This window comes from Melospiza georgiana, chromosome 24 (assembly GCF_028018845.1).
Source record: "Melospiza georgiana isolate bMelGeo1 chromosome 24, bMelGeo1.pri, whole genome shotgun sequence".
NCBI lineage: Eukaryota > Metazoa > Chordata > Aves > Passeriformes > Passerellidae > Melospiza > Melospiza georgiana.
The window spans coordinates 9,572,927-9,596,904 of NC_080453.1; the positions used below are offsets into that span (position 1 = coordinate 9,572,927).

General features: G+C 49.1%; 1 protein-coding gene across 6 annotated transcripts in view; it reads left to right on the plus strand.

Annotated features, from left to right (window-relative positions):
• PHACTR4 (phosphatase and actin regulator 4) overlaps nt 1-23,318 on the plus strand; it is a 48,961-nt gene extending 25,643 nt beyond the window's left edge. For 2 of the 6 annotated variants that reach the window (XM_058040355.1, XM_058040357.1), the window contains exons 3-14: nt 10,610-10,786; nt 11,203-11,283; nt 13,223-13,387; nt 13,524-13,883; nt 16,743-17,325; nt 17,914-18,137; nt 18,580-18,730; nt 19,310-19,365; nt 20,251-20,312; nt 21,069-21,206; nt 22,031-22,107; nt 22,678-23,318. In XM_058040355.1, coding sequence (XP_057896338.1) covers nt 10,610-10,786; nt 11,203-11,283; nt 13,223-13,387; nt 13,524-13,883; nt 16,743-17,325; nt 17,914-18,137; nt 18,580-18,730; nt 19,310-19,365; nt 20,251-20,312; nt 21,069-21,206; nt 22,031-22,107; nt 22,678-22,693 — 2,090 coding nt within the window. In that variant the 3' untranslated portion in view covers nt 22,694-23,318. Of the gene's footprint in view, nt 1-172; nt 237-329; nt 386-4,710; nt 4,887-9,466; nt 9,478-10,609; nt 10,787-11,202; nt 11,284-13,222; nt 13,388-13,523; nt 13,884-16,742; nt 17,326-17,913; nt 18,138-18,579; nt 18,731-19,309; nt 19,366-20,250; nt 20,313-21,068; nt 21,207-22,030; nt 22,108-22,677 lie in introns of those variants that run through there. The other 4 variants (XM_058040356.1, XM_058040354.1, XM_058040358.1 and 1 more) reach the window with 4 other exon arrangements.
• The last annotated feature ends 660 nt before the right edge of the window (nt 23,319-23,978 follow it).

A 23,978-nucleotide genomic window follows, 5' to 3' on the forward strand; every position in this document is an offset into this window, starting at 1 on the left:
AGAGCAGGTGCAGAAAACCAAGGCGCTTTTGTAAGCTTCCCTGAGCAGAGCCAGGCGAGTGAGGGGTGGTAGGATGCCCTGGCACTGCCTGGCTTGTGCAGTAATTTGGAAAAAATGTAACTTCAGACTGGAGAGCTGGAGGTGTTGAAGGATAATTTGGATTATTGGTGCGGTGGGGCTGCTGCAAGCCCATTGGGTTGGCAGAGCAAAGGTGTTTGCTGCAGTTTCAGCTTTGGGTATGAAGAACAAATCCATCTACTGAGATTTTTGTGAAACGTTTAAAAGAGGAAACAACTTTTACAGAGGAATCTTGCTGCTTTTCTTTCCAGTTACTGTGTGAGCAGAGAGACTTGCAGCTGAAGTTTGACATCTTGAAGGATTAGAGGTAGGAAGAGGAATTTGGGATCGTGAGTCTGTGGACCTTGACCAATACGCTGAAGACTGACTTAGAGTTAAATATACTCCTACCTCTTAGGGTTAATTGCAATTTAATCTGAATTTAGAAGTTTGATATTTACTGATATTTTTGCTGTTAGCTTTTGTTGTTAACTAGCAGTGTTGTGCAAAACAGAGTTTGTCCCATGGGTTTTATAAGTGGCATAGATGTACTTACTCTGCTGGAGGAGTTGTTTATGTTGGATAATGTCTGCACAGAGCTGTAAAGTCTTTAAGAGTTGGGTTTGTCCTGTAAGGCTGTTTGTGATGGATGTGACTGTGCAGCAGCCGCTCTCTTGGGAAGAGCACTGTGTGCTGTGCTGGACCAACTCTAAAAACTCGTGCTGGGCAATGCTTTGGAAGGAGGGGAATATATTTTGATTTTCTTCATCCCCATGTTTTGAAATGGGGGGCCTCAGGTGATGTTAGTTTATACATTTTTCTCTGAGTATCTTGAGTTTTTGCTGCAGGAGAGGGTTAAACAAGAGTTAAGCTAAATGCCATTCCTGTTTCTTCTGTAAACAATGCAATAATTAATGTAATTTTCTTCTTCGTGTTTTTGCCTAATGCGTTCCTAATAATGTAGCTGGAAGTGGCAGATGGGTATCCTGCCTCTTAATGCTTCCCTGTTGGGAACATGCTGATGCTTTGCTGGAATGTATCCTATATGTGTGCTTCCTTTGGCTTCTGACCAGACTTTCTTTTAATGCTGCTTCAAGGTGCTCCAAAAAGTTGTTCATCAGTTTTGGAGTTTCCCTTACCTTGAGATGGCAAAGCCATGAATCACCATAGTGATCAAATTAGGGTTAGTCAAGTTAGCCAAGATGTGACTGAATCTATAATTTTGTCAAGATGACATTCCTCAGCATTCCCTCACTAGTAAACAAGAAAATACCTGGCCTGTGTTGTAATTGCAGGGAGTGGTGAGGAGACGGTGAGGCTTTTCCAGTACTGGGTAAAGCTTACTTCCAATGGAAGTTGTATTTCCCCTGGAAAATGAGGCTGGGGGGTATTTTTGCCTTAAGCTCCTCTGGGCTCACAGCCCAGTTTAGTTACAACTTTTGAGCCCATTCCTTGTGCTCCAGCTGTGACCACAGGGCTCTCCAGGAGCACGGCCTCACCTTCCCAAAGGTGGGGCTGCAAGTGCTGTCACTCAGCTCCTTGGCACAGCAGCCTCTTGCTCCAGCTGTGCTCCGTCGTGGCCAGCACCTGGACTGCTGTGGGACATGGCATGCTCACCTGCCCAGCACAGGCGTGGTGGCCCCGAGCCCCTGGCACGCTGGACCTGCTGCCCTTCGCTGTCTGAGGTGGAGCTCCGTGCTGACTAACTGGAATGCTCTGCGAAATAGGAGTTTCCCTCTTGGAAATGTCACAGGAAGCACGAAGGAAGTCATGTGGTGTAGGAGCAGTCCAGCTCCCATTTGTCTCATCAGAACCATCAAAGCCTGCAGGACGCAAACAATGTGATGCCAGCTGCCTTATAAATAACCCATTTTCCACTTCCACACTGGCCTTTCATTCCATGTGAGGGGAAAGGAAGAGCGTCACGTTGTGCTCATTTGTTCAGAGTGACTCCCTGCCTGCTGCCCTCGGTGATGGCTGCGCTGCTCAGAAGGGTTCATCTCTCTGGGCAGACACAGCTGTTATGTGATCATGTAAGATTTTTTCATTTTCTTCTTCCAAAGCTGAAAACAAAAACCGTGGTGAAACCAAACTGATTAGAGGGCTGAAGCACCACTCCTGAGAGGAAAGGCTGAGGGAGCTGGGGTTGCTCGGCCTGGAGGAGAGAAGCTCTGGGGTGACCTAATTGTGGCTTTTCAGTACTGAAAGGAGCCTGCAGGAAAGGTGGAGAGAGGCCATTCACAAGGAGTGACAGGACAAGGGGGGATGGCTTCAAACTGACAGAGAGTAGGGTTAGATGGGAGAAATTCTCCCCTGTGAGAGTGGTGAGGGAGTGGAATTTATTTCCCAGAGAAGCTGTGGCTGCCTCCCCCTGGAAGTGTTCCAGGCCAGGTTGGACAGGGCTTGGAGTAACCTGGGATAGTGGAAGGCGTCTCTGCTCATGGCAAGGGTGAAGTGAGATAAACTTCAAGGTGCCTTCCAACCCAAACCATTCCATAATTCCATAAAACACATCCAGAGTCATGGTGCTGCCCTTTGTCTCCTCCCTGCCAGCCCTCCTGGTGAGGTGGTCCCTGCATGAGGATTTTAGTGGGTGCATCTCCCCCAGTGAAAGAGCCCTACAGGCCCTGTAGCTCCTGCTGGCTCTCTGCTGATGAGCTCTGAGGAAAACGCCCAGTATCACTGGTTTAAACAGCTCCATCGGCAGGGATGGGATAATGCTGGAGTCCTTCTTAATGTTCCTGTGGCTGAATCATGGAACACAAATGTCTGAGTCACCCTGGGTGAATGTAGCATTTCACGTCGGTGTGAACCGAAATGTGAACAGCACTGCCTTTATTAGAGGAGCTAATATTGGACTCATGGCTTTCATTAGATTTCAAAATGAAACAATACAGAAGAGTTCTTTTTACAATGTATATAAACAGATTATTAACATGGAAATGCCAGGGGTTTAATGGGATGCTGGGCTGGATGGAGAGGAAATGAAACTTCAGAAGAAGGCCATGTACCCCATGTTTGAGTGTTTGCTGCCTGTTTTTTTTTCTTTCAGCCATCTGCCTCTCCTTAAATCACATAAAATTTTCATGTAACTGGTGTTTCTTCGTTACCGTATTTTAAAAGAAAACGCTGAAGGGACAATTGGCTGTTTCCCATTTTGCTCTCCTTTAGAAAGCTTTTTGCTATTCCAACTTTTTCATCTTAAGAAAGTCATCACCTGTCCCTGAGGAGTAAAACAGTTGCTCTGGTTTCTTCTGGTTGCTGTGCAGCAAAGTCAGATGGTCTTTCTCATTATTATGGGAATTTTTGCCTTTTATTACTCTTCCTTGCTTGAAGTGTTGGTTTTCCTTTATCCTGGATGTCCAGTGGGACAAGGGCAGATTGCTTTGTCCTGTGTTTTTCCCCAGGGGTGAAACAAAGCCCTCTGAAAGCAGAGGGTTTCTTAGGAGCTGCCCTCATGCTCTGACCTCAGGCTGCAGCTGAGGCGGGAACATTTTTTGATGTTTTGTTTTCTGGGACAGAATTTGCACCTTTCCTTTCAGATGTGAAGCTGAAGGGTGGACTTGATGGGTTTTTCTGACCTTGAGTTCCCTTGGAAATAATGATGCTGGTGTTACTTTTGGATTTGTGGTGCTTTGTGCATGTTGTCAGCTGTTTTCTGGTGGGGTTTTGCTTTCTCCCCTAAAAGAGCAGAGAGTGGCTGGTACTCCTGAATGATGCTTAAGGCCAGAGCCAGCTGCAATTTGAAAAACAGATTTGTATCTCTTTGCTCCTGGGGCACCACAGCCCTACTTTAAATGAATAAATAAAGATTTTCCTGCTTCTCTGTTGTAGGGTGTATAGGGTAAATGAGCTGTAGGTTCACAGAAGTCCTTGCCCAAATTATAGTGATAACTGAAGGAATCCAAATGGACATATTTAAACTTTGGAGATCTTTTATTGTGAGGCAGATGGCTGAGGGGGATGTTTGTTACCTTAACCATCAAGTTGTGACACATGAATAGAAACTAAACTTTTACTTTCCTTGTTAAATTTAAATTTTCCATTGTTAAATTTAAATTACAAGAGAAGACATGCTACCTGGTAACTTTAGTGGAGAGGGGAATTGCATGAAATTGTATTTTTACATTTGGCTAGATGCATATCAGCTCAGGCTGTCTTTGAAATTCCCTTTGCTCGGGGGTAATGCAGCTCCCACAGCACTTAGAGAACCAACGGCTGTCTCATCCCTGACTGCCTTAGTTTGCGTTTAGCTGGCACAGGTAGGCTGGAAATTCCTTCATCCCATTTTGGGAGGTGAAACCCCTTGGTGTGTTGCTGTGCATGGATTCTCCAAGCCCATCCCTGAGAAGAACACTGCTCTCCTTCTCCTCGCTCCCAGCTTTCCTCTCCTCTTGCTGAATGGGATGCGAGGAAGGAGCGAGGGGTGTTGATAATTTGGATTGTGCAGCTCAGTGGCTGGATCCTGGCTGCCTGTCTCCTCCCCTTCCTGAGCTTCGCCCTAGCCAGCTCGGCTCTGGAATGACAGGCATTCCTGCGTGAAGGGAGCTGGCACGGACACTTATTTATGAGAATCAAGTGCCCAGCCATGGGGCACAGGGCGAGCCGGACCTGTGCCGGACCATCGGGCACCGTGGCCTGAGAGCTGGGAGTGCCTCCCTGGCCAGCCTCCTTCCTCATCCGGAGTGTGGATTTACCGTTTAAAGGGTGAAGTCTTCTCCGTGTAGACTTTTCCTCTGTTCTCCTCCCACCTCTTCCCGGAGAGCGCTCTGAGCAGGATCCCATGGGGCAGCCGCACTTCTCGAGACCGGTAAATCCAGGTGCTTTTGGTGAGTAATGCAGGGCAGGGGAGGCCAGGGAGCTGTGGGGCTGCAGCAGGCCAGCACTGCAGGTGAAACTGCAGGAGCAGTTGGGAGGAGTGGAATGTGGAACTTGTGTAACCTGCGCCCAGCTGGGGAGAGAAACTAGAGAAATAACTCCATTTCCTTCCATTCTCTTACTGATTTCACGTGCAATCACTGTGCAACACGTCCTCTGGTCTTCAGACAGGCTCCAAGCTGCTGTTCTGAGGGACAGCCTCTGGCTGGCGTGGATTCAGGGATACTACCTTTGCAAAGCACTTGGACAGTGGGAATGTTCACCTGCATGGGGCAGGAGTCAGCCCTGAGAGTGAGCTGGGACCAAAGCCACCAAGAATTGCCTCCCTGTGATTGATGTCCCCCATCTTTTGGGGCAGCTGCAGCAGTTTCAGGGGCAGAAGGGCTTGGCAGTCATCTCCCTGCTTGTTTTCCCTCTCCATTGTGAAGTATCTCAGTAACAGGCTGGAGAAAACACAACTGCGTGAGCTCTAGGAGCAGCCCCGCTTCCCGAGCACTGTGCGGGGTCGGTGTTGCTCCAGGTCTGTCGTGGGTGCTGTTCCCAGCACTGGCTGTGAGGAGACTTCCCACATCGCGCTGCTGCCTTTCTCTCATTCCCACTTGCTGTTAGCTGGCTGGGCTCAATTGTTCACCCTCATCTGTAAAGTGGAATTTTCTGATTTTCAGAGAAGAAATGGACATTGGCAGACAAAGATCACCCTCAAGATACAGACTATTATCTTTGTTATTTTTCACTTCTGTAACTTTGACCCTATCAAGCATTTCTAGGGCTCAGATGAAACCAGTGATTCTCTTCCCCACCACCAGTTCACTCCAGCTAGTCTGGTTCAAGAGTTGCTAAAAATAATGTGATAGAGTGGAAGGGAAGTAAAACTTCAGTTGTCTTTGTACTGTGGAGATTAACAGCATCTTCTGCTTGGATTTACTTACTGTTAGAAGCTGACCTGGTCATTCTTAGACTCTTTCTCTCATCAAATGCCAAGAACAGTGGTAATTTCCAGGGAAGTGGGCTTGGTGTAATGATATTGTGCTTTCTGGAGATTGGGGCCAGCAGACCTGGTGTTTCCTCAACTGTTCATTTGCTCCCTGAAGTCTTTTTTCATGGCACAGCTCTCAGGGTTCCTACTGATTCAGTCTGGAACTTGAAGAGATGGTTCTTGCATTAACTGTGTCAGGATGCTGTTAAGGAGAGTCCTGTGAAGATTATGGTGATTAGAAACATACAAAACACAGGGAAGCTGAGGGCTGGGACTGTTTGAGGCTGCTTTGTGACCACAACCTTTCATTCCTTTAAGGTCAGGATTCACTTCTTCCTGGACCATTCAGGAAAACGCACACAAGTTTCTAAAGCTGTTTTAGGGAAGTTTAGAAACATTTACCCCAAGTGCTTTTTTGGATACTTTTAACAGCATTTCACTCAAAGAGTGTTTGCTTTTTGAGTTGTTGCTGTTTGCTTGGAAGCTTCTCGGATTCTTGACGGCTCTGCTGGACACAGCAGGGTGGGAAGGGAGGGAGCTGGGTCCTCTCCAGCCTGTGCATCCACAGCGTGGTGGCAACAGGAAGGCTCGTGGCAGGTGCCGTGGTGCGGGCTGGGAGCTGGGGGGTCCTGCTGGAGCCACAGGTACTGGTGTGTCCCAGGTACCTGAGGGGTGTGAGGAGCAGCCACATTCCCTGCAGAACTTCCCCTGCACCTTGCGGGCTGCTCAGTGGAGAGCTTCAGGCATATGTGTTCCTTAGGGAAGGAAATAGAGGTGATTAAGAAGAGTTGCTGTGCTGAAGTACCTCGTTTGCCCAAAGACAGAAATGCCCAGCAAGCTCCTTATAAACAGCAGCTCCTGGCATTTGTGGGCATCCTGTAGTAGCTGCTACAAGAAGAGATGGATCAGGTTCTGGGTGAACTCTGGTTTGTGGATGGAAGGAATCTGGCCCAAGCTCCAAGTGTTGGAGCAGGTGACACCTCACTGCGGCCACTTGCTGAGGATGGGAGAGACCAACTGTGGGTCTCTAGCTGCTTCCACTGAAATGGTTTCTCTGCTTTGGAAAAAACAAAAAAGACTGGGGTCACTCAACACCACGAGGTGCAGTGGAAAAGAAGCTTTTTTCTGCATGAAATTTAACTGCAAGATTTAAGCAAAAACATGTCTGCAGGGGAGAGTTGGAAGGACCAGGTGGCCAGGCAAAGCAATAGGGAATTGCATTCCAAGTTGCTTGGCACTGCTGGAGCTTCCTGCCTTCTTGTGTGTTCGGGCTGTGCCAGTTTTATGACGTTCCCCTAGATTATTTCAGTCTAAACATTTTGAGTTAACATAAATCTGCTGTTTTAAACAGCTCAAATTCACCTGCTTGTTTGGATAGAATGAGATCAGAACAGCTTAAGTGTTTGGGAGAGGGGATCTGAAATGGCAGGAGGCTCTGGCTGGGAAGCAGCTGGGGCATCACGCAGTCCCTGGACCAGCTGGGTTCTGAGCTCCAAGGGTTCCAGGCCATCTCCTCTGGGAGCATCAGGCAATGTGCTGAAGTTGCACCACGTATTTTATTCCTGATTTTTCCTCAACAGCATCCAGCTGTCATGGTGGGCTCTGTGGGTCGTTTTTCCAAAACGTGGACTACTGCTTCCAGAAGGCTTGAACAAGGTCCTGCTTTGGCGCGGGGTCACTTTAGGGACCTGCCAGCTGGGAATCTCTTGACCTTCTCATGAGGACTCTGCTGGCTTCACCCAGGGCTGTGTGACCTCATTTAACATTTTCCATGTATTTAAAATGGGTTTTCCAGCCTGGCACCACGGTGAGGGTGAGGCTGATCTCTTGGACACAGCCTTGCTGCTGGGCCAGGTCGGGTGAAGGCATCAGATTCCTGGTGCTTCCCACCCTTCCCTCCGAGTCTGGGTCCTTTTGTGTTGCCCTATTTTGTTCCCCTAGCGTGGCATTGTGGTTCCTTCCCGGTTTTCCAGTGCATAACTTGGATAAGGAAGGGTTTCCCCCTTGCATTGCAAAGCAGCTTAAGGACCCTCCTTTTGGAGCAGAGCAGGAGGAGGCACAGCCTCAGCAAGGTGGATTCTCTGCCCTCACAGGGAAGAGATGTCTTCTCTGCACCATTTCATGGAAATTTCAGCAGAAAATGGGCTGTGAATGCAAGGGAAGGTCCGTTTTGGAGGGAGTGTGAGCACTATCTAAAGTGAACAATCACTGAACAATAAAGTTATTTGAATGCAGATCTGTGAATCTCACCTCCAGCTGCTGATCCACCTGCTCATTAGTCCTCAGTGTCATAATTGCCTCACAACAGACTGCTTTAGATGTCTATGTCCCTGTGGTAATTGGGGATGGGAAAAGGAAGAGTGCTGTGGAAGGGTAGGACAGGCTCTCCTGTCATCTGCACAAGAGGACAGAACCAATCCCAGTGAGGATCGGGGAAGGAGTTGCTTTCCTGGCTTCAGTGTGAGCAGTGGGCTGGAATGGTCTCAGAATGTTTAGTAACGTGTCAAGTTTTAGTCTACGCAGAGCAAAAGGGTGGTGGAAATTATGTGGACAGTGTTGTGTTCTAGTGTGCATGTCTCCCCCTCTTGCCTGGCTGCTTTTGTGCATGGAAGTGATTATAAATGAACAAAACCAAGTGTTTCCACGTTGGACAACACCTGACTCTCGGCAGGAGCCTGTGAGCAGCTGTACCACGGCCGAGGGAGCAGTGAGGCAGAGAAGCAGGACCGGGTGATTTGCTCTTGATGTGAAGGTCTTGTGAAACCTCCTGTGTTCACCTGCGTGGTTGCAGCTCTGGCGGTGAAACTCCACCCTGGGAAGGTATTTGCTTTGACAGCTGGACCTGGGCTGCAGGAGCTGCTGGAAGAGGTCTGTCAGGAGTAGTCACATGTGGGTTCTCCCCACCCTCTCTGCTCTTAGCTGCTCCTCCTTTGGAGGTACTGTGTGTCTCCTGCAGTTCTGGCTGGTCCTTTCGTGTCCTGTGCTCCTCCCTGGCTGTTACAAGGGGACTGTGGCAGGGGAATGCTTGTCATTCTCCTTCTAACTGGAAATGGAGACATTCCAGGCTGCTGAGGGCTCTTCATTAATCCCCGGAACTGATGGTTGAGTTTTCTTTTAATAACTTACTTCGCTTAGTGCAGCATTCTGCCATCTTGGGTGGTAGGCAGCACATAAGTGACATTCCTCAGAGCAACCAGGGAAGGGGTAGATATAAGGCAAGCTTGGTACTGCTGCCTTCAGCACTGTTCTCCTTGGAAAGGTGAGGGAAATGCCTTTGATGACACTTGGGCTTCAGATTCCACCTACAGCCTGTGCTTGGCAAGCGCTCGTGCCTGCCTGGTGAAGTTTGGGAATGCTCTATTGAGCACAGTGAATACTGCTTGTTAAAATTGCATGTACAACTCCAGGGCTGCAGTGCTCCTGTCTCTAGTGCTGAAGCTGAGGGATTCTGGCTCTGGAAATCCTGCCGTGGAGTGGGCACCAGATGGCTTCACTTTTAGCTTGTGCACACTGATTTTTTTTTTTTTTTTTTTTTTCTTTGCAGGCAGTGCTAGATTCTGCTCATTGTAAGTGCTTCTCTGTGTTCCATCAAATACCCTAAAACAGCAACATCAGGCAAGGCAGGATCAATAGTCCCCAAATTAGTGTTTTCTGCTCTGGTTCTGCTTCAGAAGTGGGTTTTTTTGAGTTGGGGATGGGTTTTTTTTTTTGCTTGGTTTTTTCACATGTCCCTTCCCGCCTCCATGTCCTCCTTGTGCTTCTCTCCGGAGACTCCTGCAGTAGGTGGAGCACAGGCCTGTATTGTGTCGCTTTCCTGTGGAGTTGTTGCTCTTGGCCAGCTTTGCTGCCCTTATTTATAGAAGGAAAATCAGAGAGGGGGAAATCTAGCACATCCAGCTGCTGGAATGGGTCTGGTGATTTCGGGGTGCGGAGAGTTGTGAATGCCAGGTCAGCGGGCAGGAAGGTGTTTGTGGTCATGAACTTGTGTCCAGCACCAGCTGCTTCCAAATGAAGATGAGAAAATGAAGGGAAGTGGTTTGTGTTCATGGGCAAAGCTGTGACACTGCAAAATTAAATTAATATGTGGCTGAGAGAACTGGGGGGACTCAGCCTGGAGAAAAGGAGGCTCAGGGAGACCTCCTCACTCCCTTCATCTCCCTGACAGGCAGGTGCAGACAGGTTGGGGTCAGGCTCTGCCCCTGGAGAACAAGGAGCAGAACAGGAGGAAACAGCATCAAGTTGTGCCAGGGAAGGTTCAGGTTGGCCATCAGGAGGAATTTATTCTTTTAAAGAGTTATCAGTCCTTGGCACAGTCTGCCCCTTGCCCTGAAGGGTGTCCAAGGAACAAATGGACATAGCACCCAGTGCTCTGGGCTGGTGACAAGGTGGAGGTTGTTCACAGATTGGATTCAACAACCATGGAGGTCTTTTCCAGCCATAATGATTCTGGGGCTCTGTAATCTTTGTCTCATCAGGAAGGCCTTTACCAGCTTCTCTTTGCCCTGTTTATGTTGAGAAGCCCACTTGTGTCTCGCCAAGCTGATGTGAGGGCTCAGTAGAGCCACAGACAGAGTCTTGTTCCCTTTTCTGCATGAGTGTGTGCCACCATTCCCAGTGTGGGGTGGGTTGGTGGGAGATGGGAGCTGTTACTTGCAGCACAGAAGTAATTCTTTATTCTTTTCCTTCTTTTCTGTGCAGCTGAAGACGGGGATCACGCCCCAAGTGATGCCAGCATGGGGGTAGATGTTTTGGAGTCAGGTGACACCACACCTCCTACAAAGAGGAAAAGCAAGTTCTCAAGCTTTGGCAAGATTTTCAAACCCTGGAAGTGGAGGAAAAAGAAAAGCAGTGACAAATTCAAGGAGACTTCAGAAGGTAAAGTGACAGTGGGTGTCCCTGCCTCCATCCATCTGAGAAGGGCTTGCTGTCATAAGCCGGAGTGCTGACACGTGCAAGAACCAAAATGGGACTTTAGTGATGGGCTGGCACCTGCAATCTCTCCAGAAACACCTTGCCATGGAGCTGTAGTTTCAGACAGATTAATTCCTTTCTTTCAAGGAAGTTCCCCAAGCAGCTATGGGGAGGGAAGGTTTGCTTCACAATCAGCAGTGTAGTGTGAAATGCAGGTCTGAACATGCAGTTCCTTCTCTCTCCTCTTAATCCATGCAAAACCAATGAAATTTGAAGCTGTTTTATTTCCTCTAGAGAAGCTCTTTAAAATAAAAAAACCAACCTTCTTGAACTTCAAGCTTGCCCTGTTTTCTGAGTGCTTTTTTTCAATTTAATATCAGTTTTAGAACGAAAGATTTCTATGCGAAAGCCAAGAGAGGAGCTGGTAAAAAGAGGGGTTCTGTTGGAAGAGCCTGAGCAGGGTGAGTCTGCAAACAAACTTCTGTCTGTGTCTGTGTTGCTGATCTTCCTCTGGCCAAACCTCACCCTTGGGAGACAAATCTGAGGGCTTTCTGCTGAGGTGATTCCTGCCTGCCTTACCCTTCTCAATGCTCTCTCTTGTCTGTTTTCCCACCTGGGAGGAAGGCAGCCTGCTCAGGGAGGAAGATGCTGCTGAGGAAGCGCAGTGCCTGTCTGGAGCACCTTCCTGCAGGGAGGGAGGGCTGTGCTGTGGTCGCTTCCCATCCTGTCCTTCTCTGTGCTGTCCTGCCAGCCTCTGCTGTCACACTGTCCCTCACCATCTCCTGCTGTTCCAAATGGGAGAGGTTCTGCCCCCGGGGCTCAGGCTGGGAGAGCAATCATAAATGGGTGAATTCTGAGCTGCTTGGGTAGGGGCATATCTTCCAAGAGATGCTTCATGGTATGGTATCATAGTCACCACTAGGCTTATTAAAGTTTGCACCGCTGTCTAGGAAGTCTTATCCCCTTTTCTTTCATCTTTGATGTCTCCAAGTTGAGATCATGCTGCCAAAATACGCTGTCAGATCACCATCCACTCACCTGGCTGGGATTTGTGTGATGTGGAAAAGTGGTGAGGAAAGCTGGATCATACTGCTCCCATCTCCCTTGCTAAAACTTTGGATAACCAGAGGCCGTTGCTGCCATAAAAATCTGTCTCATCCCTTGAGTTTCAGCCCTGGCTGGGGAGGAAGCTCCCTCTTGTTGCTGTTTGTGCCTGCTGCATTTCAGGAAGGGCAGTGAGTGAGCGAGGCAGCGCTGTCTACCAGCTCCTCACAGGAACTGAGGCTGCTTCTTGTGGAAAAGAAATCCTGGGAAGCTTCTGAATAACACCAGGTTAGGGAAGGGGAGGTAGCACTTGGGAGGGAGAGGAAAGGTGAGGAGGGCAGTGGAATAGATTATCAAAAATCAGAACAGCAGAGTGTGCTGGGGTCTAGCACCTGGAGAGCATGGATGCCACACACTCCAATTCCTTCAGAGATGGCAGATGAATTCAAAAAGATATTTAATCAAATGGATGATGTATTTATTTAAGTTTTCTTGAGTTGAAATTCAGTCCAAATAGGCAATTTCCCCTCAGAGGTGGATGCTGAGTCTTTTTTTGAGAGTAATACTGTCAAAAATTTGTCCTGTCAGGGCAGTTACTGAGAATGGTGGAGTATTTCCTCATGGGGATTAGGAGTTTCAGGACCCTCAAAAGCATGGGTTGGATTGGATGGGTTTTTTTCCAAAAAGAGGTCTTGCTTTAACACTGGGAACCTCCGTGCTAGAATTTGTAAAAGCAGAAGTATTTAAAGTGAGCTACATAAAATTCTAGAGCTGTGTCATTACATCTTACTGAAACAAAGGTAAAGTGAGGAAGTCTGCCTTGCTGATGTTTTGGATTGAGCAGCAATTTTTGTGCCAAATTCAGGGTAGAAATGAGGAAAACAGAGGCGCTTCCGCTAATCTGAAGACTTTACAAAAGTCCATTATTGCACGTGCAGTAGATGAGTCGACTCGTGCTGGAATCTGCATTGCAGCAGGGAGTTGGTGACTGCTCCGTGATGGAGGGTGGATACAAAAGCTGCTGGAGATTTATGGCTTCAGTTAAAGCTTCCTTGTGCTGCAGCACAGCACTGGGCACACTAATCTGTAACAAAAGAGCAAGGGCAGGACAGGGAGAAGAAAAGCCCTTGATAGCTACAGTGCTGCGTGATTTAGTCACTGATAATGAAATCAAGGGCTCTCAGCTCCAGCTGGTTGGGTTGCTGTGCTGTCCTGTGCAGAGGTGGCTGAAGTCCTTCAGAAGCCAGAAGGAAGTTGGTGTGGTTCCATGATGGCTGAGTCAGCCCAGCCACCTCTCCTCTCCCCTGCCTTCTAAGTGTTTTCTCTTTGCTTCTGTGTCCTCCTGTCCCCTTGCAGATGGTGAAGAGCCAGAGAAGCTGAACCCGCCTGCGCTGAAGAATGGCCACACTGTCCCTATTGGGGGCCCTGGGGTCTGTAACCTGCCCAACCAGGAGGAAGAGGCCACAAAGCCACCCAGCCTTAGGAAGCCTGTTCCAGTGGAGGAGCCAAAGAAGAGGCAGGGTAAGAAACCAGACGTGTGCAAACTCAGGGCTCTCCTGTAACCAGTTCTCCTGTAACCAGTTCTAAATTCTCATCTGACCCTCCCCACCCTCAGTGGACCCTCTGGTGCCTTAAACTGAGCTGCCTCCCTTTGCAGGCTCCTCCAGCAGCCACCCTGGGCCTGAACTGGAACCACCTCAGGAGCCACATGTTCCCAGACAACCTCTTCTTCCTCCAAAAAGACCTCCCTCCATTTCCCAGGAGGCAAACGAAGTACAGGCAAGGGATCCAATACCTGCCAGCAGCACTGCAAAAACTGCCCCCTTCAGCACAGCCCCCACGGCAGCAAAGACAGTCAATTCCACAGCTGCCCCTTGCCCAGCCCCCAGGACTCTGCTCCCTGCTCCTGCCAGTGCCAACACTTCTGCTCCCACCAGTACAACCAGCACAGCTGCTGCCAAACAGCCTCCCGTTCCTCCTCCCAAACCTGCCAACAGAAACAGCAACTCACTCATAGGTAAGTGACCCCATAAACTGGTTTTTGTACACTGAGATGTTCTGGAGCCGCTGCTCCAAGACTCTCTTCCCTTCATAAGGGAAGATTTTTATTTGCATCCGAATGTCTGACCGTTTTAGCTGAAAACAGTCCAGTCTGGACTCAAATCTGCCAGTGTTTAGCCAGGACACACATGTTCTGGGAACAGTGTAATTACTGGAGTCTTCTGCCATGAGCTATCCCTGTTCCCAACAGCTACCTGCAGGAAGGAATCCCTGCCTGCCTCTTCTCTGTCACTTCTAAGAGACAGTGTCTGAATGTTGATGCTTCACTGGGGGCTGGGAATGGTGGATGAGGTTTTGTGGTTAGTGACAATTCCTTCTTTCAGCTGCTTTTGGAAAAAAAACCCAAACCAAGAAACAAATCCAAAGAATCCACATCCCACCAAACAATGTCTGGTGTGGCTGTCACTACCAGGCCATATGGTTTCCACTTAGGGCAGGAGGTGGTAGGGATAATTCAGACTTTCCTGGTTATACTCAGGCACCTCCTCTAAGGTCTGTGGCTGGGCTATTGACATGCGAGTCTTGTCCCTATGTCTTGTCCCATGGATAAATCAGCTCAACTGTAATTTGAACTGAATCTTCCCATTTAGAGAATTAAATGTTTTTATCTTTGTAATTTTTCTAAGCAGAAGATTTGGTGAGAGTTTCTTAAAGCTCATTTAATCTCTGTTCTCTGTGGGAGTTCTGGGGATCTTAAAGATGCAATTTTGAGAGTTGGTATGACTTCCATGCAGCAATGGCCTGTTGGCATTTCAGGTAGTTCTTTCACAGACGTCTTCTAATCTTTGGACAGGGTTAGCAGAGGTTAGCACAGATCGGGAGGGAGGCTCCTGGGAAGATCAATCTGACAGGTTTGCACTGTTATCACAGAAACTGGAGGTGTTACTCAGGTGTGGTTTGACAGGCAGTGCTGGATGTGCAAGTTGCTGTCTGAAATAGCCTGGGCCACTGCTTTCAGTGTGGACAGATTGCTGTGCTCTGCTTGGGGCTCACCTTGCTCTGGCAGGTTTTGCAAGTGACCTTGGTATGGTATTAACAACCCCCATGTGCCAGACTAGCTTGATTAGCCTGACCATGCTTGAGCACTCCATGAAATACCTTCTTGTTTTCTTTAAGCTGCTTGCACACGCTGCAGGTGGCATTTGAAATGCCCCAGCTCTAATTGGAGGAGGTACTTGTGGAATAAAAAACGTGGCTGGAAACGGCAGTGTATCCAAGGTGTTTGGAGCCATCCTGCCTCATCCCAGCAGCATGGGCTGGGCTGGGAGCAGCTGCGGGGTGTGCAGGGGAGGAGAGAACCAGCAGTTCTCTTTGGTTCCCTGGGTATGAACACAGATGTAGAGGAGGCTCCACAGCCCTCTTGTCTGGCACAGTGGAGCTGGAGCTGTGGTGTTGCTGTGTGAGCCTTGTGTTGTCACTGTTGTTGAACAGCAGGAGTGGAATTGGCTTTGTGAGCTCTCCAGGGCTCTTTGGTGCCTGCTCTGACTCCAGGGGTGTCCTTCTGTGCCCCTCTCACAGCCTGAGGACTGGGAGGGAGTTACTGTGCAGGTCGCCCCTTTGTTTGTCCCCAAGATGCTCATTCCCTGAGCAGTTCTGGTGTCTCAAGCAGTGCTTCCTTCTGCCGGCTCCTTGGTCCCTTTCAAATTTTGCTCTCACCCAGAGGTCCTGCCAGGCTTGAAGCACTGCTCAGGAGACACTGGAGTCCCTTGGGCAGGAGCTGAGGACACTCTGTTTTGCACAATCTGGCCCTTAATCTACAAGGGGAAAGTCTAAAAATGCTAAACATCTCACAAATGTGCCCACCTCTCTCCAGTTATGTGGCCTTACCTTGGGAAACTCTCCCACTTGCAGCACCCTCTCGTGGTGTCTGCACCTCAGATTCCCCAGCTATATTCTGAGGGCATCCAGGTGTCGCTGTCACCCGCTCCAGGGAAATGTGTAGCGAGTCTCAGGCACTTTAGGCAAAGCCTCTACAAGCCCCAGAAGCCATGGGTACATAGGTGTTAAAAACTGCAAACTCCTAAAGCAACAGCAGTCTTTACTGCTGCAATTTCCCTAGGAACAGAGGGGCGTTTGAGGATCCTGTGAGTGCTCACTGGAGGCATTTTTCATGTCTCTCTTTCTTTCTTCTCCATCAATCGGCAAATATTTAAGACTAAAGGCTTTAGGTATCTTTTGAAGTTTTTGTATTAGTGGCAGATGAGTTTATATGGGGCTTAAGGAACAGAGATGAGAGGGAGTGAAGCAGAACCTCATCCTGAGGATTGCTGGCAGCGGGGTGTTCTTGGGCTGAGTCTCATGGATGAACACAGAGGGGGACGCACATTGCTGCCTGCAGCTGTGCTGATTTTTGCCTCAGAGCAAAAAATAAGACTTTAAGACTTTTTGAGTCTTCCCAAGAAGTTCTTTAATGTGCAGGGGAGCCATTAACACAACTGAAATCTGGGGGGTCCTGGATGTCTTGGATTCCTTTTATGCTGTAAATAGAGCTGTAAAGTGCCCACATAAGTGCATTCCTGGGCAGGCTCCTGTGCTGTCTTTGAAGGGCTGGTGCCATTTCTCTCTCTCTCTGAAGCAGCAGGATGCACAAACCTGTCTCAGCCTGCTTGGTTTTGGCTGCTCTCCCAAGTCTTACCTTTGCTGCTAGAAGGACAAACTAGGGCCTTGTAACCTGACTATTTCTGGTATGATACTCCAATAAAAGGTAGCAGAGAACGCTTACTCCGAGTGCATTGCCGTGCTTTTTCCACACTGGTGAAGGTTATCTGGAAAATACACCATTAAACATTGTGGCTTTTGTGGTTTTTATTTTCAGCTGAACTTTCCCAAGTAATGACTGGTGGTACAGCCTTGTCCAAGCCTTCCCCTCCTCTCCCTCCAAAGAGAGGCCTCCTGCCTAACAACACGTCAGAGGCTGTCACCTCTAAGCCCCCAAATGACAGGACAGTGCCAGGGAGCCGCCCTGCACCAGCCCCAGTGCACGTGACCTCAGCTTATCCACCACCTTCGCCCTCGCCGCCGCTGCCCACCCATGTGCCCCCTGAACCTCCACGCGTGGCCCTGCCCACCTCCACCCCTGTCCCGGACCCACCGTGCTCCCTGGACCTGCCCAAGGAGATTCCTCCTCCTCCTCTTCCTGAAGACTTCAGGTCCATGGAGGCGTCGAAGAGGACAGCAGAACAAGGCTTTGGTGAACCCCACGTGCTGCCTCGCCTGCCCCAAATCCCACTGCACATTCGTATCCAGCAGGCTCTGGCCAGCCCTCTGCCTGTCACCCCACCTCCCGAGGGGTCCCACAGGGCTCACTCGTTGCTCTTTGAGAACGATGGTTTTGGAGAAGATAGTGGCACCCTGGGCAGGACAAGATCCCTGCCTGTCACCATTGAGATGCTCAAAGTGTGAGTACTTCCTTGTTTGTGTGCCGGCTCTCCCAGCTCCTGCAGTGCTGGACAGGGCTTAGGTCTCTGCTGAAACCATTTTCCCTGTTGTCCAAATCTGTGTTTCAGGCTCTTAAGAACCAGAGCATCTTCCCCATGAAATTGCTCCTGGCTGTGGGATTTTATTGCTCACAAAGGGAAATGGGTTCCAGACTACAAACACAGGCTGATGCCAGGAATCCAGGCCTGGACCATCTGTAACTGCACTGAGATCAAACAAGGTCCCGGATTCCATCCATCTGTGGCCTTCCTTAGCCTTTCATTTTGCTAAACATAAGTGGGAAAAGAACTGTCTTGTGTTGTAGCAGAGCTGAATCTCCAAGTCACAAAGCCGTGGGGTCAGAGGGCAGTTTGGTTCTGCAGAACCTGCCTCTGTCATTTCCTTGGCCAGAGCTCCCTGTGCTTTGAAGAGATGGGGCAGTGCAGTGGCTCTCGCACCTCTGGTTTCTGGGCTTCCCTGAGGGGAGAGCTAAGGGCATATTGATTCTAGGGATATTCTGCAGGCCCTGTGCCAAGTGTTCAGAGGTGTAATAGCGTGCTTTTTGTTAGTCCAGACGATGAGGAAGAGGAAGATGATGACCAGGAAGAGGAACAGAATTCAGGTCCTCGTGTGTATATTGGAGATGTGCCATCTGTCACAGTCATCCCCACACTGGTACCCCAGGTCCTCCCGGAGGAGCAGGAAGGAGACGAAGGGATGAGCGACTCTGACTCGGAGGGGCCCATCCTGTATAAAGATGATGAGGATGAGGAAGAAGATGAAAGCCATAACAGTAAGGCTTTGACATTGCAGGTGTCATTTTTATTGCTCTGCTGAACTCGTGCCTGGCTGCATTGAGATCTGGATCAAAGCACTGGTCCCACAGCGCCTCAAAGCAGCTGGTTCTTGGTTGCATGATGTAGCACATGTCCTCTGCCTTGCTTTTTCCAAGGCTCTGCAGCCAAACCTGTGCAATCACCTGCTGAGTGCACTCCTTCAGTTCCTGATGGCTCCTGTGACAGCCTGTGCTGTCCCAGCCGCTCAGGTGGGACAGCATTAGGTGAGCATGTGGTGTCACACAAAAAATGCTGTCTGCTGCTGCTGTGCAGTGAGTGCAGAGCTTGGGAAGAGCAAGGAGAGAGGACTGCTCTCGCTCAGGGAGGGGCACAGGGCTGGGACTGCTGTGGCAGGCTCGGTAGCCTTGAGCTGCATCCTGTTGCTCTCCCCCTCCACAGGCACGCTGGCCAACAAAGTGAAGAGGAAAGATACGCTTGCTATAAAGCTGGGGAACACCACTGCACCACAGGAGGAGAAGAGCATCTTCCCTCGGAAGAGCAAGGAGGAGTGGAACGAAATCCGTCACCAGATTGGGACAACCCTGATCAGGTACAGATGATGATGATGATCAGTGTGTGTGGAGTGGGATTGCACAAAGTTGGTGCCTTGTCCAAGCAGCTTGTGCTGGAATAGGGTGGGTGGTTGGGCATGGCAGCTGGAGTAGGGCTGGGAGGTTGTGTTGCTGTTCCTCCTTCATTGGAAAAGTTGGGAGTTCTTCCTGGAGTTAACAATATCCCCCTGACAGGCCCCTGTTTCCAGAGGTTAAATGGACTGAGAGGGGAAAATCTCAAGGATTACAGACATGTAAAACACAGGTGTGGATGGATGCAGGGTGGATGCTGGTGGTGGATGAAGCTAGGACTGGTGGCGGTCCAGGTTCTGCTGTCTGAGCTCCTTGCAAAGCTGCTTCTGAGCTGGGGAGCCCATAGCCCTTCCCAAAGCTGTGCCAGTGGTTGAGCAGCTGTTTGACAAGAGCATAGTGTGAAACAGGGCAGCAGTGATCCTCAGTGGTGAGTGAGGAGTGTGGAGAAGGCTGTCTAGGGCACTGAAACCAGGCAGTTTCATCCTTCATCTGCTATTGATGAGTGACCAGATACAACATGTTGTACTTGTCACACTTCTCTTCAGGCGACTGAGTCAGAGACCAACTGCAGAAGAACTGGAACAGAGGAACATTCTTCAGCGTGAGTAGCATTTCTCTGGTGGCCCTGAGAAATACCATAAGTTTACCTTTAACATCTTTATGTATCGGGTGGGGGTGGTTTTAAATTGAAAGAGATTTAGAGTAGATGTTAGGAACAAATTCTGCCCTGTGAGGGTGGTGAGGCCCTTGGCACAGGTTGCCCAGAGAAGCTGTGGCTGCCCCATCCCTGGAAGTGTCCAAGGCCAGGTTGGACAGGTGCCCTGCCCATGGCAGGGGGTGGGACTGGGTCCCTTCCAACCAAACCCATTCTGTGATCATGTGATTATGGATGGAATAGCTGTCTCATGCCTGCCACCTCAGAGAAGAGTGTGTGGGCTGGTTCAGACTCTGCTGTTACTTGTCACAGCAAGGACTGTGAAAGGTATTTTTGTTTGGGCTGGACTTCTGTGTTCCAGACATTACAGCATTGCCTTGCATGATCTCTAAAACAGCAGTGCATCATAAAGTCAGGACTGTTTCTCTTGGCCATATCTTGTTCTGCAAAAGTTATAAATAAACATCTTGAGGAAATGTGAATGTCAGTTCAGGAAGTTTCCATTTAAAATATTTATCTGTGCTGTTATTTTCTTTTAAACTATAATAGCTTTGTGAAGGAGCAGACTGCACAGTGGCTTGGATGTATTTTGGCGATATGGCCCTAAATCGTTGAGGTGAATGACTCATTGGTGCTGTGTAAGGGGCATATTTGCCCCGCCAGTTCAGGAGGTGACACAGGGTATCGAGTTGTACTGCACTCTCTGCCTGTCCTAAATCTTTAGATCTGTAGATAATGTGATCCAGCTCAATACTGTCCTTTGTTCAAGCCTAGAAAGCACTTTTCAAAGCCTGATGCTTACATGAAAAATGTTTTTTTCCGCCTTGGCAGCGAAAAATGAAGCTGACCGTCAAGCTGAGAAGCGGGAGATCAAGCGCCGGCTCACCAGAAAGGTACTGCTGGCTCCTGTGGTGACAGCCACCTGGCCGGGCTGCCGGGCACGGGGGCCCTGAGCACGCTGCAGGGGCCGTGCTGTGGGCCAAGAGCGGGGCTCTTGTGCAAGTGTCCCCAGTGCCCTCGCACTGCACTGACTTTGGAATGTGGACTGTCACCCGCGGTGAGCCATTGGCACCAGGGCCGTGCTTTTGTCAGTGACGGATCTGAGCTGGCAGTGAGCGTAACAAGTGAGATGAGAACTAAATTTGGCACCTGATACTTTAAAGGTTTGCTGGCCTGGCTGCTTTAACACAGTGCTTCAGCAGCCACCACTTCTCACCAGGCTCCCTGAAATCCATTTCTAAAGTAAGAGCTGCTTTTAGCTGTTAAATCCAAGTTATTTGTGATTGTTGCTCGTGGCTGGGAAAAGCTTCCCCAAGGCCTGTGGGTGTGAAGTGTGAGTGCTGCCATTGCTGAAGCTGCGTTTAGGGCTGTCATGCAGGGCTCGCCCTTGTAGTGGCTATTCCCACAACCCTCAGTGTCCTCCTCCATGACAGTGCGGCCCAGGTTCTGCCCTAGCCTGGCTTTGTGATCCCAGTGCGAGTGTCCAGTCTGTTAGAGGTTTACCTATTCCCTTGCAGGCAGGATCTGGTAGTGTCTGTGCTTAAGGCACAGTGAGGGAACTAGTTTTAGTTTTGCTTGGGGTGCTTAGTCCTGGATCTGCTGTGTGGACAAGGCTCAGACTAACCTCCTTTGTTTTTCCTGGTGTTCAGCTTAGCCAAAGGCCTACAGTGGCAGAGCTGCAGGCCAGGAAGATCCTGAGGTTTAATGAATATGTGGAAGTAACAGATGCTCAAGACTATGACCGGCGAGCAGATAAGCCATGGACAAAGCTGACTCCAGCTGACAAGGTAACAGAGAGTCTCCTGTCCCCACATGGGAAGAGGAGCCAGCCAAGGTGGCCCACACAAACGGGTGTGAGCCAAGATGATCTGCTCTGTTCCTCTGGCTTCACCTCTTCACCTTTCCCTCTGTGCCTTCACTTGCATGTGCTGCCCCATCTCTGCTTCCTGCTGCCTCATGGCAAGGTGGAGCCCAGGTGGGTGCACTCTGAAAGCCTTGCATGGCTTCTGCCTCAGTTTCTGAGTGATAAAATCATGGAATCGTTAAGGTTGGAAGAGCCCTTGAAGATTGAGTCCAACTGTTTACTCAGCACCACCATGTTCACCAGTAAACCATGTCCCCAGGTACCCCATCTGCACATTTTTGAACAGTTCCTGGGATGGTGATTCCACTACAGCCCTTTCTATGAAGAAATTTTTCCTTGTATCTCATCTAAACTGCCTGAGGCAGTTTCCCCTTGTTCTGTCACTTGTTACCTGGAGAAGTGACCAACCCCCAGCTCTCTTGACCCCCTGTCAGGGAGTTGTAGAGAGTGAGAAGATCCCCCTGAGCCTTCTTTTCTCCAGGCTCATCTCCCCCACCCCGCCCAGCTGCTCCTGGTGCTCCCAGCAAGAATGCTGAGTATTGGTCATGGCAGTGCAGTTCCCTGCAGGCTCAAGAAACTGGCAGGGAACTACCTGTCCTTGTCCTCCCAGGCCACCTCTGGGCACTGCCCAGTCCCCATCGGGGAGGGCAGATTAAATTCAGCTTGGCATTAATGGACTGTGAAAACTGGGCTGGCTGCTCCAATCTTTCTCTGAGCCCTTTCCAAAAAATCTCCCTCTCTGTGCAGGCAGCCATCAGGAAGGAGCTGAATGAGTTTAAGAGCTGTGAAATGGAAGTCCACGAGGAGAGCAAGCAGTTCACGAGGTGAGAATGTGTTAACATAAGAGTTTTCCACCTTTTTAGAGCTGTCAGAGCTGTGCTGCAAGGACAGTACTCAGTGGCAAAACGCTAAAACCTTAGAAGAATTATTTGTGCAGCAGTTGGAGATTGAATGTCCTTTTCTGTCTGAGTCCTGGCGGGTGACTGGAGCAGCAGCAGACACAAAGTCGGTTGGTTTTCCTTAAACTGGGGCTTCCATCCTGGAGGCTCAGTGACCATCTGAAACTAGTGTGAAGCTGCAGCTGGAGTGAGCTTTTCTGGGGCTAGAGATATGCAGCCATAGCCACAAAACAACTTGCTAATGAGTGACCTTGGATGTAATCTGTGTAGTCAGGTCTGGATCGTGGCCCAAGTGATTCCTTTCCTTCCAGCTCTGTGTGGCAAAGTTGAGCGCAGAGCACAGGAAGTGAAATTATTTGATGTTCACGGCTTCCCTGAAGGCTGAGGGTTCCGAGATAATAATTCAATTTACTCTCTTTGGCCATCTGTAGTGCCCAAGTAACCATTTAGCCTGAGTTCCAAGGATAGCACTCAGATTTTTCACTTGGCTTTCAGATACCATCGACCATAATATTCCAAGGAGGGAGCAAGAAACCCGCGAGGGCTGGAAGTTCTCTGCGTCCCTCTCCCAGGCAATACAGTGAGGATGGAACCTCAGCTCTTCCAAGATTTGCCTTCCAAACATATCCGGAAAAGGGCTTTTGGCCAGGGAAGGGGAATCCTGTCTGAATGTAGCATTTCACTGGAACAAACACATCTCTCATGCCATCAGGCTGGAAGTGACACTATACCTCGTGTGGCTCAGCAATACGACTCTGCCAGGAGACCGTGCCCAGGGGAGCGACCCCTTCCTCCCCAAGCTGCACAGACTTGTCTTGGGGAGTGCAATTCCTCATTTCCTTCTCCTTTCCTTCAGGAAGGGAGATTAAAAACAAAGGCAGCTCTGATGTTGGGAAGCTGAGGAGAGCATGTGCTCAGAAGCAAATGTGTGTATATTAGCTGTGTACAGAGAACCCTGGCAGACAACTGACGTGGCACTCGCTATGTTTTGGGGGTTTTGCTTTTTTGTCATGTCCTTAATGCCCTGAATCACTACTGACCAACGGTTTGTTGTCCTGGAAGGGAATTGTGTAGATATTAACATATGCTGCGTCTTTTTGTTAAAAAAAAAAAAAAAAAGGAAAAAAAACCCCACCCCAACATATGTATAAATGCTCTGCACTCTCTCACACTTGCTGTGATTTTAATAACAGATCTTGAGATCTTTAGGCTTGTTTAACAAATTACAGAACCAGGAAAAATGACTGTTGCCTTTTTAAAACTTTTTAATTTGGGGAAACTGAGAGTAGTCGTTTTTATTGTGGCTTTCTCTCAAATGTTTTTTACTCTCCCAAATCAGGGCTGAAGCTTGTCTTTTTCTCATTTTTACAGCTGAACCTACTGGAAACTTGATTGTTTCACTGTGTGGGTCAAAAGGAGGGGAAGAATAGGTTTAAAAAGTGACCTTAAAAAGATGGTATTTCTCTTCTGAGAGAAAAATTCTTCCTCGATGCAGGTTTAAAAAAAAATCTGGTAGGGCCACTGCTGTATTATGCACAAAACTAAACTATCTGTGAGATGCCACTTGTGCGGGGGTTTGGGGTGGGGAGGGGGAGAAGAACTTTGTCTTGTTCACAGACCACACGGCCCAGCATCTGCTGGGGTCTCTTCCCTCACAGCATCCCCATGTACAGCTGCCATTACATTGTATATCAGTCTCCGCAACAACAGATTTTAATTATTAAATAAAAGTATTTTAGAATTTTTTTTCTTAAGCCCTGCTTGTGTGGTCGTGTCTTTTCCCCTGCTCTCAGCAG